General features: G+C 44.2%; 1 protein-coding gene and 1 long non-coding RNA gene across 2 annotated transcripts in view; both read right to left on the reverse strand.

The window, feature by feature from the left end:
* LOC149453319 (uncharacterized) overlaps positions 1 to 22363 on the reverse strand; it is a 28233-nt gene extending 5870 nt beyond the window's left edge. Inside the window, 7 exon segments of the mRNA XM_089688626.1 lie at positions 17784 to 19273; positions 20373 to 20514; positions 20596 to 20693; positions 20810 to 20933; positions 21019 to 21189; positions 21320 to 21522; positions 22301 to 22363. Of these exon segments, the coding sequence (XP_089544752.1) occupies positions 17784 to 19273; positions 20373 to 20514; positions 20596 to 20693; positions 20810 to 20933; positions 21019 to 21189; positions 21320 to 21415 (2121 nt within the window). The 5' untranslated portion in view covers positions 21416 to 21522; positions 22301 to 22363.
* On the reverse strand, positions 28 to 4745 carry LOC149453320 (uncharacterized). The gene is made up of 3 exons (XR_016314715.1): positions 4647 to 4745; positions 273 to 365; positions 28 to 186 (listed from the first exon to the last, which is right to left on the reverse strand). It is a non-coding gene; the product is annotated as an uncharacterized LOC149453320 (long non-coding RNA).
* Positions 22364 to 23212: the final 849 nt, after the last annotated feature.

Here is a 23212-nt window from a genome sequence, read left to right on the forward strand (position 1 = left end):
GATGGGGGATCTAGGTGGACCCTCCGTACTGCTCTCTCCTTTACAATAAAGTCTCCTCTTACCCGGTGATGTGAGGGGCGGCTGATTGTCCATCATGACGTCCTTGTAGAGGTCCTTGTGTCCTTCTAAATACTCCCACTCCTCCATGGAGAAATAGACAGTGACACCCTGACACCTTATAGGAACCTGACACACACAATGATACAGTCACCATCCAGACACATCCCTTGTCTGTTACTGGAGAATGTCCCAGAATTCCCGGCACCGCTCACCTCTCCTGTCAGCAAATCAATGATCTTCTGGGTGACTTCTAGATCCTTCTTGGCACTGGTTCCCTCTGTTGTCAGGCAGTGATGGGGGATGTCCTGAGAAGACAGATGCTGGGTGTTAAAATTTTGTGTAATGAAAGTTACAATTATCAAGGCAAACTACCCAGAATTCTTCTGATCTATTAATTTTGATCTGTGTTTAAAGCTAAATGTTTGAGTTTCAGATATAGTTATAGTGAATGCGGGGTCCGTGGAGAACGGAAATAGTGAACACGGGGTCCGGGGAGAGCGGATATAGTGAACGCGGGGTCCGGGGAGAGCGGATATAGTGAACGCGGGGTCCGGGGAGAGCGGATATAGTGAACGCGGGGTCCGGGGAGAGCGGATATAGTGAACGCGGGGTCCGGGGAGAGCGGATATAGTGAACGCGGGGTCCGGGGAGAGCGGATATAGTGAACGCGGGGTCCGGGGAGAGCGGATATAGTGAACGCGGGGTCCGGGGAGAGCGGATATAGTGAACGCGGGGTCCGGGGAGAGCGGATATAGTGAACGCGGGGTCCGGGGAGAGCGGATATAGTGAACGCGGGGTCCGGGGAGAGCGGATATAGTGAACGCGGGGTCCGGGGAGAGCGGATATAGTGAACGCGGGGTCCGGGGAGAGCGGATATAGTGAACGCGGGGTAACACTCTAAATACAAGGGACAAAGTACTACATATACTTTGTCCTATAGGGGACAGAACTGTAAACAATTATAGTGATCGATCTTATTTAAAGAGATTATTTCTTACTTCCTGTTAGGTCTAAATCAGAGGAGGTGAAGTCTTAGGCCATCCATACATGGAGCGAATCTCTTTTCTGCAACCACGGGTTCAATTCCCCCATCAACACAGACAGGGAACATTGACAGGGAAATCCCTCCCTCCCGGGGAGCCGTACCTGCCAGAAGACAATGACTATCACTAAGGGCTATACCAGCTGCTAGCGATAATCACATGTAAAATCTGATAGGCCGGTTGGGTACATTCAGCCTGCCTATACATGGTTTCGCACCTCAGGCCGGTTCCTGCTGAACCAGCCGAGATTCCAACCATCTATGGCCGGATTTACTTATGGGAGACAGATATCAAAGGTAACTGAACAAATACCTGTTAAAAGGGGTTTTAACCAGTCTGTAGTCTTTCCAAACCAAGAAAGAACAGTTTTGGTTTTAGATACACTTTATGTTCAGAGATCAGAATATTGTCATGTGACTTCCTCACTTCTCTAGTCAACAGGTAGATGATCTTCATGTAGACAGACTAGGTGTCCTAGATCCTGAAGGTGGGTGGGCAGGTTGACAGAGGAAAGAAGTGCTATGACCAAAGGATGAGGTGGGTGAGAAGGAAGCACCAACACTGCTCATCAGGGAATGAGGTGGTTGGTGTGAGAAGAATTAGTGAGTGTGTCGTTGGATGAGGGTGAAGTAGCTCTGAATAGGGGAGCAAGGTGGTCGGAGAGGGATGCATTATGAGCAGGGTTGGGGGGACCTGAAGGAATCGGAGACTGGGGAGGTGAGGTGACTGGGGAAGGATGCATGGTTACCGAGGGCTGAGGAGGATAAGAGAGACCTGGTCTTGGGGTGCTTACTGATCTCAGTCTCCATCTTGTGTATTTGAGCAATGAGACTCACCATCTACACCCACCATCGCCCCGATGGTCACAGTGCCCGATCATCAGGTCTCTATTCCAGACTTTCCTTGCATTTCGGGAATAAAAACTCTCCGTTCTTCAGAGAGATTGTTCAATAGCCCTGAAGAAGGGAGAGTTTTGCTCCCGAAACACATTGGCTTAACGTACTTGTTGCTAATCTCAGTGAACACCTCTTCATCTACCATTCTTTTGGACATTGTACACCACTTCTTACCCATCATTCCAAATCTACATGAAGAAACAACCTTCAGGCCATAAAAGAAAGGCCTCAACCCAAACCCTAAGAGGGTTGACTGCAAATATGTGCACAGAAGAGATAGAACATTGGGTCTAATCCCGAATCTACACATGGAAATGACCTTCAGGCCATGAAAGAAAGACAGCAGATCAAACCCTAAGAAGGGTTTACTGCCAGTATGCGCACGGAGAGATAGAACATCGGGTCTAGTCCCAAATCTACATGTGGAAAGGACCTTCAGGCCATAAAAGAAAGGCAGCAACCCAAACCCTAAGAGGGTTGACTGCCATTATGCGCACGGAGAGATAGAACATCGGGTCTAGTCCAACAGCTCCTCGACAATGGAGCATGCCTGATGTTCTATCTCTTCATGTGCATGCCCGAAAACATGTCCGGCGACGTCATCACGCCGAACTATTCGCTCCACCAGAGTTCCACTTGCGCGCTAGCCCTTGCTCCGGTCCTTCTACACCACCCAGCCGGCCATAGATTTAGCCGAATGACAGCCAAACACACAGCATGGGCAGCTGACTTTCCTTCCACGGACTTTAGATGTGCCTGCTTTTACTTCACCAAATGTGAGTGCAACTCTACTCTGTGCTTCAATAATAAATGTCTTACAGTCTACACTCAATGGCACCTCTCTGTTCTTTCTGTCACATGCCTGATGAAGAGGTCCTGCAAGACTCCGAAACGTTGCCTTGTTGTAGCTATGTAATCGTTCATTAAAACTTTTGGAACCACATTGGTGATCCTCGGTGTGCTGGTGACATTCTCCTTCTCTGTTCTTTCATTCACATGCTTCTTGGAAATCGCTTCCTCTCTCTCTCTCTCTAGGAAGGCTTGCCTGAGGTGTGAATTCATCTTCTGGAGGTGGTGGCAGAAATGGAACGGAGACACAGTGATCTGTTTTTATTTCTGCATGAGAATTCCTTTTAATAACTATACAAAGAAAAGTGTGGGCAACAGCATCTGCTGGAGATAAAATACTGTGCGTCACAGTGACTATGGAGGGAGAGGACGGACGTCACGGTGACTATGGAGGGAGAGGACGGACGTCACGGTGACTAAGGAGGGAGAGGACGGACGTCACGGTGACTAAGGAGGGAGAGGACGGACGTCACGGTGACTAAGGAGGGAGAGGACGGACGTCACGGTGACTAAGGAGGGAGAGGACGGACGTCACGGTGACTAAGGAGGGAGAGGACGGACGTCACGGTGACTAAGGAGGGAGAGGACGGACGTCACGGTGACTAAGGAGGGAGAGGACGGACGTCACGGTGACTAAGGAGGGAGAGGACGGACGTCACGGTGACTAAGGAGGGAGAGGACGGACGTCACGGTGACTAAGGAGGGAGAGGACGGACGTCACGGTGACTAAGGAGGGAGAGGACGGACGTCACGGTGACTAAGGAGGGAGAGGACGGACGTCACGGTGACTAAGGAGGGAGAGGACGGACGTCACGGTGACTATGGACTGAAAGGACGGACATCACAGACACTATGGAGGGAGAGGACGGACGTCACGGTGACTATGGACTGAGAGGACGGACATCACAGACACTATGGAGGAAGAGGTTGGACATCACAGTGACTATGGAGGAAGAGGACAGACATCACAGTGACTATGGAGGAAGAGGACAGACATCACAGTGACTATGGAGGAAGAGGACAGACATCACAATGACTATGGAGGAAGAGGACAGACATCACAATGACTATGGAGGAAGAGGACAGACATCACAATGACTATGGAGGAAGAGGACAGACATCACAATGACTATGGAGGAAGAGGACAGACATTACAATGACTATGGAGGAAGAGGACAGACATCACAATGACTATGGAGGAAGAGGACAGACATCACAATGACTATGGAGGAAGAGGACAGACATCACAATGACTATGGAGGAAGAGGACGGACATCACAATGACTATGGAGGAAGAGGACGGACATAACAGTGACTATGGAGGAAGAAGACAGACATCACAGAGACTATGGAGGAAGAGGCCGGACATCACAGAGACTACGGAGGAAGAGGACGGACAACACTGTGACTGTGGAGAAAGAGGACAAATCTAAGGTCCCTAACTCACATTCATACACATACGAGGGCCAATTTAGACATTTAACCTCACAGCATGTCTTTGGAGTATGGGAGGAAACCGGAGTACCCGGAGGAAACCCACACAGGCACAGGAAGAACATGCAAACTCCAGGCAGGTGATGCCATGGTTGGGATTCAAACTGATGTCCGTAGTGCTGCCAGGCAGAAGTGCTAACCACTTAGCCACTGTGCTTCCCATCACACTAATTTTGGTGCCTTTTATAAGTTACAAAATATCTGTTGTTATGCAAGCATATAAATATTGAAAATAAAATATGAGTTTGTTACTTTTTCCTATGTAGGGAGACTTTTAGGACACCCTGTAGTGTCCTTTCCTTACCTTATATCCCGTCTGTACCTTATATCTCTTCCTGTCTGTACCTTATATATCTTCCCGTTTGCACCTTACATCACTTCCTGTCTGTACCTTACACCACTTCCTGCCTGTATGGTATATCACTTCCTGTCTGTACCTTACACCACTTCCTGCCTGTACCTTATATCACTTCCTGTCTGTACCTTACATCACTTCCTGTCTGTTCCTCACATCACTTCCTGTCTGCCTGGTCCATTCACAATCAGTGAGAATGCCATCTAGTTGTGATTTCAATAACCACATCATACGTTTTTTCATTTCTTCTCCTGTAATGTTGACCATATTATGACACGCAAATATTATAAATCCGTGAATGAGCTGACGCTAGAAGCTGATTGGCTAACACGTGCAGCTGCGCCAGATTCTGAGTGTGCCAGTTTTCATAAATTCCTCTTTTATAACCCCATATACCTGTGTATATAGGACCTTCTGGATTCTCCAGTGGAGGGCTCTCTATGTATTCAGCACATTGACTTTCTGGATTCTTTGTCTCCAATGGACGACTCTCTATGTACTGGGCATATTGACCTTCTGGATTCTCCGTCTCCAATAGAGGACTCTATGTACTGAGCACAATGACCTTCTGGATTCTTCGTCTCCAATGGAGGACTCTATGTACTGAGCACAATGACCTGCTGGATTCTTCGTCTCCAATGGAGGACTCTATGTACTGAGCACAATGACCTGCTGGATTCTTCGTCTCCAATGGAGGACTCTATGTACTGAGCACATTGACCTTCTGGATTCTCCATCTCCAATGGAGGACTTTCTCTGTACTCAGCACATTGATCTTCTGGATTCTCCGTCTCCATTGGAGGACTCTCTATGGATTCAGCACATTGACCTTCTGGATTCTAGGTCTCCAATGGAGGACTCTCTCTGTACTCAGCATATTGACCTCCTGGATTCTCCATCTCCAATGGAGGACTCACTCTCTACTCAGCACATTGACCTGGATTCTCTGTCTCCAATGGAGGACTCTCTATGTACTCAGCACATTAACCTTCTGGATTCTCCGTCTCCAATGAAGGATGTTAATAAATCTAAATTATGATTCGGCACTTATATTGATGGCAAGCTTGCAAAATATTTGGTTTTTATGATTAGTCATAATTAATATTAATATGTGTAAGTGGTCTTTTGACAAATGGTAGTATTACTATTCTTCAATTATAGCTGAGACAGTAAAAGACAGGAGTTAAGCTGAACTAGCTAAACTAGCTGAAGGCTGAGTATACTATATTTAGGCATAAACGTCTCTGGTAGTTATGTCAAGGTTATTAGAAGTGACTTACTATTACATTACGTATTTTAATAGTATCTGTGTGTATTTAGTATACGTTTCTAACATTGATACATATATAGTTTAGTGATTATACATTGATATGTTCTTAAGCTATATTATTCTTTAAATATATAGCTGAGGGTTACATCATTAGCTTATAATATTATGTACATCAGCATACATATGTTCCTGTCCATCAAACATCATATGTATAGCATCCCTTCCTTTTATGAAATGGCTTTTCTAAGCAGTAATACTTTCCATAGAAGGTATTAAGATCACTAACTATGACGTAAATTTGCCTCATAAAAGATCATGAGACAACGGACAAGGGGGACACTCTCACTCACACGCTAACACTGACACTCTTGCATACACATACATATACGTCTGAGAAGCTGCAACAGGTGCATGCTACAAGATCATCATTCCCGTCTATTTCCGGCTTCTTACAAGAACATGAAGGACAGAACAGCACATGGACGGACTTCTATGACAGATAATGGTGACTTTCTTTAAACTTTTGCTTGTTATTTTTACAGTAGTTTTATCTACATGGAACTGTTCATAATACGCTTTACATTGTTATTTTACACCATTGTGTGATAGAATAAAATCACACTTCATTTTTTATTTCAATGGCTCTTTCATTCATAATCGCCTCAAGACACTAGAAGAAGTATTATATGTGTCTAAAATCCAACAAAGGACACTCTCTGTGCTCAGCACACTGACCTTCTGGATTCTCCAACTCCAATGGAGGACTCTCTATGTACTGAGCACATTGACCTTCTGGATTCTACGTCTCCAATGAAGGACTCTCTCTGTATTCAGCACATTGACCTTCTGGATTCTCTGTCTCCAATGAAGGATTCTCTCTGTACTCAGCACAATGACCTTCTGGATTCTCTGTGTTCAATGGAGAACTCGCTCTTACTCAGCACATTGACCTTCTGGATTCTCTATCTCCAATGGAGGACTCTATGTACTGAGCACATTGACCTTCTGGATTCTCCGTCTCCAATGAAGGACCCTGTACTCAGCACATTCCAATCACCGACCATCTAAGAATTATGATCATTTTTATATATATATATATATATATATATATATATATATATATACACAGTGAAGGAAATGCATATTTGCTCCCCTGCTGATTTTGAATGTTTGCCCACTCACAAAGAAATGATCGGTCTTTAAATCGAATGTTCGGTGTATTGTAACACTGAGAGACAGAATAGCAACAACAAATTCAGCAGAAATGCGTGTCTAACAAATGATGACTGATCTGCATGTTCATGAGGGAAATAAGGATTTGATCCCCTTCACAAAACATGACTTAGTACTTGGTGGCAAATCCCTTGTTGGCAATCAAAGAGGTCAGACGTTTCCTGGAGTTGGCCCCCAGGTTTGCACACATCTCAGGAGGGATTTTGGCCCACTCCTCTTGGCAGATCCTCTCCAAGTCATTAAGGTTTGGTGGCTGACGTTTGGCAACTCGAACTTTCAGCTCCACAGATTTTCAATCGGATTAAGGTCTGGAGACTGGCTAGGCCACTCCAGGACCTCACTGTTATCATGATCATTGACACTCCACGAGGTGAGATCTTGCATGGTGCACCAGACCTAGGGAGACTGACACTTGTTTTGTGTTTCTTCCATTTGTGAATGATTGCACCAACTGTTGTCACCTTTTCACCAAGCTGCTTGGCCATAGTTTGGTAGCCCAGTCCAGCCTTGTGTAGGTCTACAATCTTGTCCCTCACATCCTTGGACAGCTCTTTGGTCTTTGCCATGGTGGAGAGTTTGGAATCTGATGGTTTGATTGCTCCTGTGGACAGGTGTCTTTTATACAGGTAACACAATGAGATTAGCAGCACTCCCTTTAAGAGACTGCTTCTAATCTCAGCTTGTTACCTGTACGAAAGACACCTGGTAGCCAGAAATCCTGCTGAATGATAGGGGATCAAATACTTATTTCCCTCATGAACATGCAGATCAGTCATCATTTGTTAGACATGCATTTCTGCTTAATTTGTTGTTGCTATTCTGTCTCTCAGTGTTACCATACACCGAACATTCGATTTTTAGACCGATCATTTCTTTGTGAGTGGACGAACATTCAACATCAGCAGGGGAGCAAATACGCATTTCCTTCATTGTATACTCGGACCAGAAGGAAAGTGTACGAGGTTTATTGTTCATTTTAGAACATCAGAATCCCCCATTCACATACAATAATACTGAGCTTTATCGGGCAATCAAATCTCGTATCACTGAAGATAAATATACATCAGACTTGTTAATAATGATACAACGTCTGGACCAATCAAAAGCCATTTTTGTCAGTTAAAAAAATGAGTAATGAAGTGCGGCAACCAGTAACAGATAGTAGAGATGTCCATTTATGGAAGAGTACTCATTGGATTGGATGTTCCTTTTTGTCTTCCCTATATTTTACAATGTACTGATGTGATTTCCCATTCGTTGCCCCCATGTATAGTCAAGATTTCCCACTTATTGCCCCATGTATTATCATGACTTACCATTTGCTGCCCCATGTATTATCTGATTTTCCATATGTTGACCCACGTACTGACGAGATTTCCCATTTGTTGCCCCATGTACTGATGTGGTTTCCCATTTGTTGCCCCCATGTATAGTCAAGATTTCCCTTTTGTTGCCCCATGTAGTATCGTGATTTCCCATTTGTTGCCCCATGTATTGTCATGCTTTCCCATTGGTTGCCCCATGTGTTGTCATGATTTCCTTCGTGGTGTGCCACGTACTGTCCTGATTTCCCATTTGTTGCCCCTTGTATTGTCATTATTTCCCATTGGTTGTCCCATGAATTGTTGTGATTTCCCACTTGGTGCACCATGTACTGTCCAGATTTCCCATTTGTTGCCCCATGTACCATTTGCCATTTGTTTGACCCGTATATATTGTCATGGTTTTTTCTTTGTTGCCCCTATGCACCGTCATAATTTTCCATGTATTGTCATGATTTCCCAAATGTTGCCCTATGTGTTATTGTAATTTTCCACTTCTTACGCCACATCCTGTTCTGATTTTGTATTTGTTTATTGTCATGATTTTCCATTTCCTGCTCCTATGTAATGTCATGATTTCCCATTTGATGCCCCATATATTGTCATTATTTCCCATTGGTTACGATCATGTACTGTTGTGATTTTCCATTTGTTGCCCCATGTATTGTCATTATTTTCCATTTGTTGCCCCATGTATTGTCATTATTTTCCATTGGTTGCCCCATGTGTTGTCGTGATTTCCTTCTTGGTGCGCCATGTACTGTCCTGATTTTCCATTTGTTGCCCCATATATTGTCATGATTTTCCATTTGTTGCCCCTATGTATTGTCATAATTTCCCATTTCTTGCTCCATGTATTGTCATTATTTCTCATTGGATGCCCCATGTATTGTCAACATTTTCCCACTTGGTGCACCACGTACAATCCTGATTTTCCATTTGTTTCCTCATGTACCGTCAAAATTTCCCATTTGTTGCCCCATGTATTGCCATTATTTCCCATTGGTTGCCCCATGTACTGTTGTGATTTACCACTTGGTGCGCCATGTACTGTCCGGATTTCCCATTTGTTGCCCCATGTACAGTACTGATTTACCATTTGTTGGACCCGTATATATATTGTCATGATTTTCTATTTGTTGCCCCTATGTACCATCATAATTTTCCATTTCTTGCACCATGTATTGTCTTAACTGTATTTCCCATTTGTTGCCCCATGTATTGTCATGATTTTCCATATGTTGCCCTATGTATTATTGTAATTTCCCACTTGGTACTCCACATTCTGTCCTGATTTCCTATTTGTTGCCCTGTTTATTGTCATGATTTTCCATTTCCTGCTCCTATGTACTGTCATGATTTCCCATTTGTTGCCCCATATATTGGCATTATTTCCCATTGGTTGTGATCATGCACTGTTGTGATTTGCCATTTGTTGCCCCATGTGTTGTCATTATTTTCCATTTGTTGCCCAATGTATTGTCATAATTTCCCATTTGTTGCCCCATGTATTGTCATTATTTCCCATTGGTTGCCCCATGTGTTGTCATGATTTCCTTCTTGGTGTGCCACGTACTGTCCTGATTTCCCATTTGTTGCCCCGTGTACAGTCCTGATTTTCCATTTGTTGCCCCATATATTGTCATGATTTTCCATATGTTGCCCCTATGTACCGTCATAATTTCCCATTTCTTGCTCCATGTATTGTCATTATTTCCCATTGGATGCCCCATGCATTGTCAACTTTTTCCCACTTGGTGTGCCACGTACAATCCTGATTTTCCATTTGTTGCCCCATGTATTGTCATTATTTCCCATTGGTTGCCCCATGTATTGTTGTGATTTCCCACTTGGTGCGCCATGTACTGTCCGGATTTTCCATTTGCTGCCCTAGGTACAGTCCTGATTTGCCATTTGTTGGACCTGTATATATTGTCATGATTTTCTATTTGTTGCCCTTATGTACCGTCATAATTTTCCATTTCTTGCCCCATGTATTGTCTTTACTATATTTCCCATTTGTTGCCCCATGTATTGTCATGATTTCCCATATGTTGCCCTATGTATTATTGTAATTTCCCACTTGGCATGCCACATTCTGTCCTGATTTCCAATTTGTTGCCCTGTTTATTGTCATGATTTTCCATTTGCTGCTCCTATGTACCGTCATGATTTCCCATTTGTTGCCCCATATATTGTCATTATTTCACATTGGTTGCGATCATGTACTGTTGTGATTTTCCATTTGTTGCCCCGTGTATTGTCATTATTTCCCAATTGTTGCCCCATATATTATCATTATTTCCCATTTGTTGCCCCATGTATTGTCATTATTTTCCATTTGTTGAACCATGTATTGTCATTATTTCCCATTTGTTACCCCAAGTATTGTCATTATTTCTTATTTGTTACCCCAAGTATTGTCATTATTTCCCATTTGTTGCCCTGTGTATTGTCATTATTTTCCATTTGTTGCACCATGTATTGTCATTTATTCCCATTTGTTCCCTGTGTATTGTCATTATTTCTAGAGATGAGCGAATCGAACATGACGAAGTGGAATTCTTTCCGAAGATTTGGAAAAATTCTATTCGCGACGAATCCGAAGATTAGCAAACTTCGGATGCACAAATCGAATTTTCCCAAAAATGGCGGCGACATGTGTGGCGACGGAGAAAATGGACAGAGAAGATGGGGCGGGGATCTCTGGGAAGGCGCGCAGACAAGGCGCGCTGACCCATAATGCATTCATGACATGTGATCGCATTAGCCAATCAGCAGCCAGCCAGCACTGTGTAATGGTGGAGCTATAAATCGCGGCCATCTTAGAATTCTCCATTAGCCTCCGGTCATTCAAGAGAGACAGACCTGTGTGTATTAAGGGACAGAGTTAGGGCCACAGAGACTTTAGGGCCACAGAATCGTTACTCAGGGACACAGAATCGTTACTCAGGGACACAGAATCGTTACTCAGGGACACAGAATCGTTACTCAGTGCCACAGCTATCAAAGAATCGAAAATTTAGTGACATACACCCTTTTTTTTTTTGGTGGCTGTCGTGCACAGTTGGTGCTGCAGTTTGCCGATTGTGCAAAATAAACTGACTTTCTGCTTCACAACCACTATTGTACGTTCAAAGAGTTAAATCCATTTACACGCCGGCTGGCGGTAATATTTTTTGGGTGATTAGTGCATTCCAGTGACAGAAACGTACAGTTTCCAGCCAACGGCAAGCTGCAATTGACCGATTGTGTACAATAAACTGACTTTCTGCTTCACAACCACTATTGTACGTTCAAAGAGTTAGATCCATTTACACGCCGGGTGGCGGTAATATTTTTTGGGTGATTAGTGCATTCCAGTGACATAAACGTACAGTTTCCAGCCAACGGCAAGCTGCAATTGACCGATTGTGCTAAATAAACTGACTTTCTGCTTCACAACCACTATTGTACGTTCAAAGAGTTAAATCCATTTACACGCCGGCTGGCGGTAATATTTTTTGGGTGATTAGTGCATTCCAGTGACAGAAACGTACAGTTTCCAGCCAACGGCAAGCTGCAATTGACCGATTGTGTACAATAAACTGACTTTCTGCTTCACAACCACTATTGTACGTTCAAAGAGTTAGATCCATTTACACGCCGGGTGGCGGTAATATTTTTTGGGTGATTAGTGCATTCCAGTGACATAAACGTACAGTTTCCAGCCAACGGCAAGCTGCAATTGACCGATTGTGCTAAATAAACTGATGGAAGTACGACGGTATATGACCTTGTATGTGTATGGCCTTCAATTGAAGCTGCTTCCGCTCCGCCACTCTGCCATTGGACTCTTGATAGTCGTCTCCCCACGCTGCTGCTGGGGGGATTTTTTAACATAGGCCTCTGTATGGCCTTTAATTGAAGCTGCTTACGCTCCGCCACTCTGCCATGGGCCTCTTGGGTATCCCAGAAGCTGCTCAGCGGGTCAGGGCAATAAAGCTCCCGGTTCGCAGGTTGTTCCGTCTTATGGATGGAAGTACGACGGTATATGATCTTCTTCGCACCCACGGCATCACCTCATAGAATCTCTGCATTGCATCTGCAATCACAACGCTGACTTCCCGGATCGCCACTCAGCCATTGGACTCTTGATAGTCGTCTCCCCACACTGCTGCTGGGGGGACTTTTTAACATAGGCCTGTGTATGGCCTTCAATTGAAGCTGCTTCTGCTCCGCCACTCTGCCATTGGACTCTTGATAGTCGTCTCCCCACACTGCTGCTGGGGGGACTTTTTAACATAGGCCTCTGTATGGCCTTCAATTTAAGCTGCTTACGCTTCGCCACTCTGCCATGGGCCCCTGTACCGCCTCCTCTTGCTGCTGCCAGGTCCAGAGTGTGTCATGGGTCCCTGTACGGCCTCCCATTGCTGCTGACTTCATCGCCACACTCTGCCATGTGCCACTTTCAGGTCTCCTTACACTGTTGGTGGGTTCCATTTTGTGATAGGGTGCTGTATGGCCTTCCATTGCTGCTGCCTCCACCGCCACCCTGCGCCATGTGCCTCTGTCGTCTGCTCACGCTGCTGACGGCTTCCGCTTTTTAACCGAGGCCTGTGTTTGGCTTCCGAATACTGCTGCATCCACCGCCACCCTGCGCCATGTGTCTCTGTCGTCTGCTCACGCTGCTGACGGCTTCCGCTTTTTAACCTAGGCCTGTGTATGGCTTCAGAATAATGCTGCCTACACCGCCACCCTGCGCCATGTGCCTCTGTCGTCTGCTCACGCTGCTGCCAGGTCCATACTGATTCATGGCCCCCTGTACCGGCTCCTCATGAACGTGGTTCAGCGGGTTTGCATCACTTAACGGCAAATCGTTGACAAACGCTGGGACGTTCAGTGTTGTGCGCATTAAGCCAGACACCAAAGGGCAGCACAGACCTGTTATTACTCGCTCAAGCATGGCTGAACAAAACCAGTCTCTACCACAAATTGGACCCAGACCTGCCCAGGGTCTCGTAAGTAGATTGCACGGAGGAGTAGAGTTCGTTATTGGAATTAACTGTGAGGGACTTTTAAACCTAGGCCTGTGTATGGCCTTCAATTGAAGCTGCTTCTGCTCCGCCACTCTGCCATTGGACTCTTGATAGTCGTCTCCCCACGCTGCTGCTGGGGGGACTTTTTAACATAGGCCTTTGTATGGCCTTCAATTTTAGCTGCTTACGCTCCGCCACTCTGCCATGGGCCCCTGTACCGCCTCCTCATGCTGCTGCCAGGCCCGTAATCTGCCATGGGCCCCCGTACCGACTCCTCATGCTGCTGCCAGGCCCGTAATCTGTCATGGGCCCCTGTACCGCCTCCTCATGCTGCTGCCAGGTCCAGAGTGTGTCATGGGTCCCTGTACGGCCTCCCATTGCTGCTGTCTCCATCGCCACACTCTGCCATGTGCCACTTTCAGGTCTCCTCACACTGCTGGTGGGTTCCATTTTGTCATAGGGTGCTGTATGGCCTCCCATTGCTGCTGCCTCCACCGCCACACTGTGGCTCCACACTCTGGTTTTGGCCCCGTGACTGCCCAAATGAGTGAAGTGTGCGGTGATTCTAAGATCGACGGCACTCATCTGCATGTCATACTGACTGTCAGTATTATTTCTCTTCCCCAGCAGACTCCAAGGGCATTTAAATTAAAGGTACAGTGTTCTGCACTAATATAAAGGCTCTCTGAAGCCTAGAAACACCCTTTTTATAAGTTAGATTCGCAGCGAATATATTCGGCTCGAAGCGAATTTATTCGGCGAATCAGCCGAACCGAATTTTTGAATAATTCGCTCATCTCTAATTTTTTCCCATTTATTGCCCCGTGTATTGTCATTATTTTCCATTTGTTGAACCATGTATTGTCATTATTTTCCATTTGTTGCCCTGTGTATTGTCATTATTTTCCATTTGTTGCCCCGTGTATTGTCATTATTTCCCATTTGTTGAACCACGTATTGTCATTATTTTCCATTTGTTGCCCTGTGTATTGTCATTATTTTCCATTTGTTGAACCATGTATTGTCATTATTTCCCATTTGTTGCCCTGTGTATTGTCATTATTTTCCATTTGTTGAACCATGTATTGTCATTATTTTCCATTTGTTGCCCTGTGTATTGTCAATATTTTCCATTTGTTGAACCATGTATTGTCATTATTTCCCATTTGTTGCCCTGTGTATTGTCATTATTTTCCATTTGTTGAACCATGTATTGTCATTATTTCCTATTGGTTGCCCCATGTATTGTTGTGATTTCCCACTTGGTGCGCCACGTACTGTCCGGATTTTCCATTTGTTGCCCTATGTACAGTCCTGATTTGCCATTTGTTGGACCTGTGTATATTGTCATGATTTTCTATTTGTTGCCCTTATGTACCGTCATAATTTTCCATTTTTTGCCCCATGTATTGTCTTTACTGTATTTCCCATTTGTTGCCCCATGTATTGTCATGATTTCCCATATGTTGCCCCATGTATTGTCATGATTTCCCATAAGTTGCCCTATGTATTATTGTAATTTCCCACTTGGTATGCCATATTCTGTCCTGATTTCCTATTTGTTGGCCTGTTTATTGTCATGATTTTCCATTTGCTGCTCCTATGTACCGTCATGATTTCCCATTTGTTGCCCCATATATTGTCATTATTTCACATTGGTTGCGATCATGTACTGTTGTGATTTTCCATTTGTTGCCCTGTGTATTGTCATTATTTCCCACTTGTTGCCCCATATATTATCATTAATTCCCATTTGTTGCCCCAAGTATTGTCATTATTTCCCATTTGTTGAACCATGTATTGTCTTTATTTCCCATTTGTTGCCCCGTATATTGTCATTATTTACCATTTGTTGCCCGTGTCTTGTCATTATTTCCCATTTGTTGCCCCGTGTCTTGTCATTATTTCCCATTTGTTGCCCTGCGTATTGTCATTATTTCCCACTTGTTGCCCCATATATTATCATTAATTCCCATTTGTTGAACCACGTATTGTCATTATTTCCCATTTGTTGCCCTGTGTATTGTCATTATTCCCATTTGTTGCCCCGTGTATTGTCATTATTTTCCATTTGTTGCCCTGTGTATTGTCATTATTTCCCATTTGTTGACCCTTGTATTGTCATTATTTCCCATTTGTTGCCCCATGTATTGTCATTATTTCCCATTTGTTGACCCTTGTATTGTCATTATTTTCCATTTGTTGAACCGTGTATTGTCATTATTTCCCATTTGTTGAACCACGTATTGTCATTATTTCCCATTTGTTGAACCACGTATTGTCATTATTTCCCATTTGTTGCCCCGTGTATTGTCATTATTTCGCATTTGTTGCCCCGTATATTGTCATTATTTCCCATTTGTTGCCCCGTGTCTTGTCATTATTTTCCATTTGTTGCCCTGCGTATTGTCATTATTTCCCATTTGTTGCCCTGCGTATTGTCATTATTTCCCATTTGTTGCCCCATGTATTGTCATTACTTCCCATTTGTTAATCCTTGTATTGTCATTATTTTTCATTTGTTGAACCGTGTATTGTCATTATTTCCCATTTGTTGCCCCGTGTATTGTCATTGTTTCCCATTTGTTGCCCCGTGTATTGTCATTATTTCCCATTTGTTGCCCCGTTTATTGTCAAGATTATCCGCATGTTGCTCACCTGTTGTCACAAATGCTGGTGTGTTGTCCAAATACTTGCTCATGGATTCCGACAGTTATTTCGAAGAGTGCGCTTTCTACATGAATGTGGGACATTACCATAATCGAAAACCCATAAATACAAAGCCACACCCTAAATACCTCCAGAATTTTTGCCACACCCACAATACTCTGTGGCACGCGAAGCACACTACTTGGACCAGATTGTTTGCGGCTCATGGGGTACCAAACCTTCCCTAGTATACTTCTATGTCTACAGTTCCCCGATCCATATATTACGAGGACTTTTACTCTTCTTGTTGGATTCACATTTTTTAATATGTACAATGCAAAAATAGGAATGAGAACACCCTGCTATGGGTTCGAACAGAATGTTTCCCACAGTCCAAGCATGAAAAATTGTATTAGCCTTTGTGAATCCTCTGGTGTTTAACCACTTGCCTACCGGGCACTTATACCCCCTTCCTTACCAGGCCAATTTTCAGCTTTCAGCGCTGCCACAATTTGATTGACAATTGCGCGGTCATGCAACATTGTACCCATATGAAATTTTGATCATTTTTTTCTCACAAATAGAGCTTTCTTTTGGTGGTATTTAATCGCCACTGGGCGCTTTACTTTTTGCGCTATAAATTAAAAAAAGTGCAAAAAATTTGAAAAAAAAAAAAAGTTTATTTGTTTCTTTTATAAAATTTTTCAAACAGGTATTTTTTCTCCTTCACTGATTTGCGTTGATGAGGCGGCACTGATGGGCACTGATAGGCGGCACTGATGGGCACTGATAGGCAGCACTAAAGGGCACTGATAGGCAGTACTAATGAGGTGGCACGGATAGGCGGCACTGATAGACAGCACTAATTAGGGGTCACGGATAGGCGGCACTGATATGCAGCACTGATAGGCGGCACTGATAGGTGACACTGATGATGGGTACTGATAGACGGCACTGACTGGCATCACTTCTGGGCACTGACTGGCGGCACTGACTGGCACAACCCCTGGGCACTGACTGGTGGCACTGACTGGCAGCACTGCTGGGCTGCACTGGTGGGTGGCACTGGTGGACAGCACTGGTGGGTGGGCACAGGTGGGTGGCACTGGTGGGCACAGGTGGGTGGCACTGGTGGGCACAGGTGGGTGGGCACAGGTGGGTGGCACTGCTGGGCACATGTAGGTGGCACTTCTGGGCACAGGTAGGTGGCACTGCAGAGTGGCACAGGTGGGTGCACTGCTGGGCACAGGTGGGGGCACTGCTGGGCACAGGTGGGGGCACTGCTGGGCACAGGTGGGGGCACTGCTGGGAATGGGTGGGCGGGGCTAGTGGGCGCACTGCTGATGAACTTGCGGGGGTCACTGCTGGGCACCGATCATCAGGGCACTGATCATCAGTGCCCTGATGATCGGTGCCGATCCCCGCTCTGACAACTGCCGGTTCTCGGCAGTACTTTCCTCACGATCTGACAGCGTGAGGAAAGTGCAGCCGAGAACCGGCACTTGCATTTTCCTGTGATCAGCGTGTCATTGGACACCGCTGATCACGTGGTAAAAGGCCGGTGGGATCGGCCTTTCACCACATCACGTGATCAGCTGTGTCCGTAGGACACAGCGATCACGGAGATCGCCGGGTGCGCGCCCCCTGGGGCGCGCAGGAGAGCGCGTTCTGGGAGGACGTCATATGACGTCCACTCAGAACTGGCCGGCCGCGGTGAAGCCGTCTTTCGGCTATGCGCGGTCGGCAAGTGGTTAAGAAGGTTACCTTTGAGATTAAAACATTTCCCGCACTCTGAGCATGAATACGGTTGCTCACCTGTGTGAATCCTCCGATGTTTAATAAGGTTTCCTTTGACATTGAAAAATTTTCCACACTCTGAACATGAATAAGGTTGCTCGCCTGTATGAATTCTCTGGTGTCTACAAAGGTGTTGATTTGTAGTGAAACGTTTCCCACACTTTGAACATGAAAAAGGACGCGCAGCGGTATGAATTCTCTGGTGTCTATGTAAGTCTTTTTTCGAAGAGAAACATTTCCCGCACGTTGAGCAGGAGAAATCGCGTTCACCTGAGTGAATTCTCTGGTGTTGAAGAAGTTCCCAATTGTGAATGAAACATTTCCCACACTCTAAACACGAATGGGGGCGCTCACCTGTGTGAATTCTCTGATGTTTATCAAGTTGTCCTTTCTGAATGAAACATTTCCCACACTCTAAACATGCATGGGGTCGGTCACCCGTATGAATTCTCTGGTGTCTATGAAGACTTCCTCTCTCTATGAAACATTTCCCACATTCTGTACATGAATAGGGGCACTCACCAGTATAAATTCTCTGATGTTTATTAAGTTCTCCTTTTCGAATAAAACATTTACCACACTCTGAACATGAATAGGGACGCACATCGGTGTGACTTCTCTGGTGGCTCAGAAAATGTCCTTTCTGGTTAAAACATTTCCCGCACTCTGGACATGAAAAAGGATTCTCCCGTGTGTGAATTCTCTGGTGTATATTAAGCACTCTTTTGTCAGTGAAGCATTTACCGCACACTAAGCATGAATAGGGACGCTCACCTGTGTGACACCTCTGGTGTGTAAAAAGATGTCCTTTCCGAATGAAACATTTCCCGCACTCTGTGCATGAATAAGGGCGCTCACCTGTGTGAATTTTCTGGTGTCTAAGAAGTCTTACTTTGCCACTGAAACCTTTTCCACACTTTGAACATGAATAATGATTTTCTTCTGTGTGGATTATCTGGTTTCTGTTTTCAGAGTTCCCGCACTCTGAACATGAGAATGGATGTCCACCTGCGTGGACGCCTTCATGGCTTACAGGAGATTCCTTGGGATCAGATGGATCTGTGGATCTCTTTGTATTCTGAGAGCTTAGATGTATATCTGGAGTGACAGTACATGATTTATCAGATTCCTCAGGATTAGAGGGATCCATCGATCTCTCCAAATGGTAAGGTCCATGATATATTTTTCGACTCACCGGATTTAGTTTTGGAGCAGATTGTGCGATGCCATTATAACCGGCAGATAAAAGAAGATGTCCCTCATAGGTATTCCAGACAAAGCGCCCACCTGGCAGAATACAATTTATAAAAAAAAAACTTTATAAGTATTGTTTAAAACTTTACATTAAAAATTCATACATGTTGATACATCGCTCAGCCGTGATGGATGAACACAAAGTTACTTTCATGGTGAAGAAAAACCCCTTTACAACATCTAGCAAAGTCAGGAACACCCTCCAGGAGGAAGAGGGATCACTGATGAAGTCTACAATCAAGAGAAGAGGTCATGAAAGTAAATAAAGAGGTTTAATGACCATTATTTTTTATGAGATTGTCCTTTCGTATGGTGTCCAGTATCTCCTCTGTATTTGTTGGGAACATGACGTTATATTGAGGAATGGAGATGGACCTTTCATATGGTGTCCAGTATCTCCTCTGTATTTGTTGGGAACATGACGTTATATTGAGGAATGGAGATGGACCTTTCATATGGTGTCCAGTATCTCCTCCTCATTTGTTGGGAACATGACGTTCTATTGAGGAACGGAGATGGACCTTTCATATGGTGTCCAGTATCTCCTCCTCATTTGTTGGGAACATGACGTTATATTGAGGAATGGAGATGGACCTTTCATATGGTGTCCAGTATCTCCTCCTCATTTGTTGGGAACATGACGTTATATTGAGGAATGGAGATGGACCTTTCATATGGTGTCCAGTATCTCCTCCTCATTTGTTGGGAACATGACGTTCTATTGAGGAATGGAGATGGACCTTTCATATGGTGTCCAGTATCTCCTTCTCATTTGTTGGGAACATGACGTTATATTGAGGAATGAAGATGGATGTTTCATATGGTGTCCAGTATCTCCTCCTCATATGTTGGGAACATGACGTTATATTGAGGAATGGAGATGGACCTTCCATATGGTGTCCAGTGTCTCCTCCTCATTTGTTGGGAACATGACGTTATATTGAGGAATGGAGATGGACCTTTCATATGGTGTACAATATCTCCTCCTCATTTGTTGGGAACATGACTTTTTTAAGATGAACTCAATAGACAAATTATTTTTCAACCCATGTAAGAGAATAGATACATACTTTATACTCCTAGAAGTAAATGAAAATGTGAATGTTTTTTGCATTTAGTGTTTACTACTTACTTGCGTCAATATGTAGAGAGGATTCCTCCTTTATACTTTTCATAATCATCTCCCCCTCCTCCATAGACTGCTGATCTCCACTCACCAACCTTTCTTCTTCTTCCTCTTTATCCTCAACTTTGACATCTTTCAGTTCTTCACCCTAAACTCCAAATATGATAGAATACATTTAGAAAAAGGGAGAAACAAGAGAATACATAGACGTATCACCAAATCCACCTACCTGATGATGGTGAGGGATGGTGTGACCTTCCTGTGTGGAATCCCGGGAATACAGAGTACAGGGACATCTCTCTGATGGGTTCCCATGACTGGATCCATCTGTAGGAAACACACACACTGACTGAATCCATTGTTTCTATGTGTTTATCAGATGATGGGGGATCTAGGTGGACCCTCCGTACTGCTCTCTCCTTTCCAATAAAGTCTCCTCTTACCCGGTGATGTGAGGGGCGGCTGATTGTCCATCATGACGTCCTTGTAGAGGTCCTTGTGTCCTTCTAAATACTCCCACTCCTCCATGGAGAAATAGACAGTGACACCCTGACACCTTATAGGAACCTGACACACACATGATACAGTCACCATCCAGACACATCCCTTGTCTGTTACTGGAGAATGTCCCAGAATTCCCGGCGCCGCTCACCTCTCCTGTCAGCAGATCAATGATCTTCTGGGTGACTTCTAGAATCTTCCTGGCACTGGTTCCCTCTGTTGTCAGGCAGTGAGGTGGAGGTACTGTGATGGGTGATATTCCATAAAGACATCTGCTGGGTGTTAATGGTTTACCACATATTTTATTCACTATTTTATAATCCTGTTTAAGGAGAGAAAGAAACAATTATTAATACAGACTTCCCAGAATCCTCCTCACCTCCTCGGTCAGATCTGCATTTTATTAATAGAGATAAGAGTGATATCATGTGACCTCCCAGAATCCTCCTCACCTCTCCGGTCATCAGGTAGATGATCTCCAGGGTGAGGTCCAATATCCTCTCAGTCATGTGACTTTGGTCCTTCTCCATCCTCCTTGATGTGGTCATGTGATCTATGCAGGACTCTCCTCTCTGTAGACAGATAATAAACTGAGAATGATCTGAACTGTACCGGGATAATTCATGTCTGCACAGAGTTTTTGCAGTGTAGATCCCTAAAAAAGAATAAGCTCAATTTTACCAGAGGCTCTGGATGGACGGTTGGATAAATGGTTCTATATATAGGACGTATCCGGTCTATAAACCAGAGGCTCTGGATGGACGGTTGGATAAATGGTTCTATATTTAGGACGTATCCAGTCTATAAACCAGAGGCTCTGGATGGAGGGTTGGATAAATGGTTCTATATTTAGGACGTATCCGGTCTATAAACTAGAGGCTCTGGATGGACGGTTGGATAAATGGTTCTATATTTAGGACGTATCCGGTCTATAAACCAGAGGCTCTGGATGGACGGTTGGATAAATGGTTCTATATTTAGGACGTATCCGGTCTATAAACCAGAGGCTCTGGATGGACGGTTGGATAAATGGTTCTATATTTAGGACGTATCCGGTCTATAAACCAGAGGCTCTGGATGGACGGTTGGATAAATGGTTCTATATGTAGGACGTATCCGGTCTATAAACCAGAGGCTCTGGATGGACGGTTGGATAAATGGCTCTATGTTTAGGACGTATCCGGTCTATAAACCAGAGGCTCTGGATGGACGGTTGGATAAATGGTTCTATATTTAGGACGTATCCGGTCTATAAACCAGAGGCTCTGGATGGACGGTTGGATAAATGGTTCTATATTTAGGATGTATCTGGTCTATAAACCATATAAGACTTCACGGTGACAATGGAGGAAGGGGACGGACATGACGATGGAGGAAGAGGACGGACATGACGGGGGGTTACTGGGTGTAAATATAAAATAATACCTTATTACCTCCTCTGCTGCCAGTTCCAGCAATGTCTCCTCTCTACTTCCTCCCGACTCACCTCTCACCTGGAACTTCTAATTTATAAATGACATCACTTCCTGTTCCACTGACAACAAGTGAGATCTCCACATAGTGGGGAATATACAAACTGACGCCTATGTTGGTTTTCAATTCCTAACATTGTACATTATAACATTAATATTATTTATTACAGGTACTTATATAGCACCATCAATTTACGCAGCGCATTCCCAGAATGTTTCTAGAACTTTCTCAGAATATTCCTAGAGCTTTCTCAGAAAATTCCCAGAACAGTCTCAGAATATCCCCAGAAACATTCCTAAAACTTTTTCAGAACATTCCCAGAATTTTACTAGAACTTTCTCAGAATATTCCCAGAGCGTTCTCAGAAAGTTCCCAGAGCAATCTCAGAATATTCTCAGAAAAATCCCAGAATATTCCCAGAACATTCTTAGAACTTTTGCAGAACATTCCCAGAATTTTACTAGAACTTTCTCAGAATATTCCCAGAACTTTCTCAGAAAGTTCCCAGAACAATCTCAGAATATTCTCAGAACATTCCTAGAACTTTCTCAGAACAATCTCAGAATATTCTTAGAACAATCCCAGAATATTCCCAGGACATTTTTAGAACTTTCTCAGAACATTCCCAGAATTTTACTAGAACTTTCTCAGAATATACCCAGAACTTTCTCAGAAAATTCCCAGAACAATCTCAAAATATTCTCAGAACATTCCTAGAACTTTCTCAGAACATTTTAAGAATTTTACTAGAACTTTCTCAGAATATTCCCAGACATTTTTATTCTCAGAACTTTCCCAAACATTCTTAGAAAATTCCCAGACCATTCTCAGACTATTCCCAGAATTTTCTCAGAAAATTCCCAGAACTTTCC

Source organism: Staurois parvus, unplaced genomic scaffold (assembly GCF_062004578.1).
Source record: "Staurois parvus isolate SC_StPar_1 unplaced genomic scaffold, SC_StPar_1.0 ptg000449l, whole genome shotgun sequence".
NCBI lineage: Eukaryota > Metazoa > Chordata > Amphibia > Anura > Ranidae > Staurois > Staurois parvus.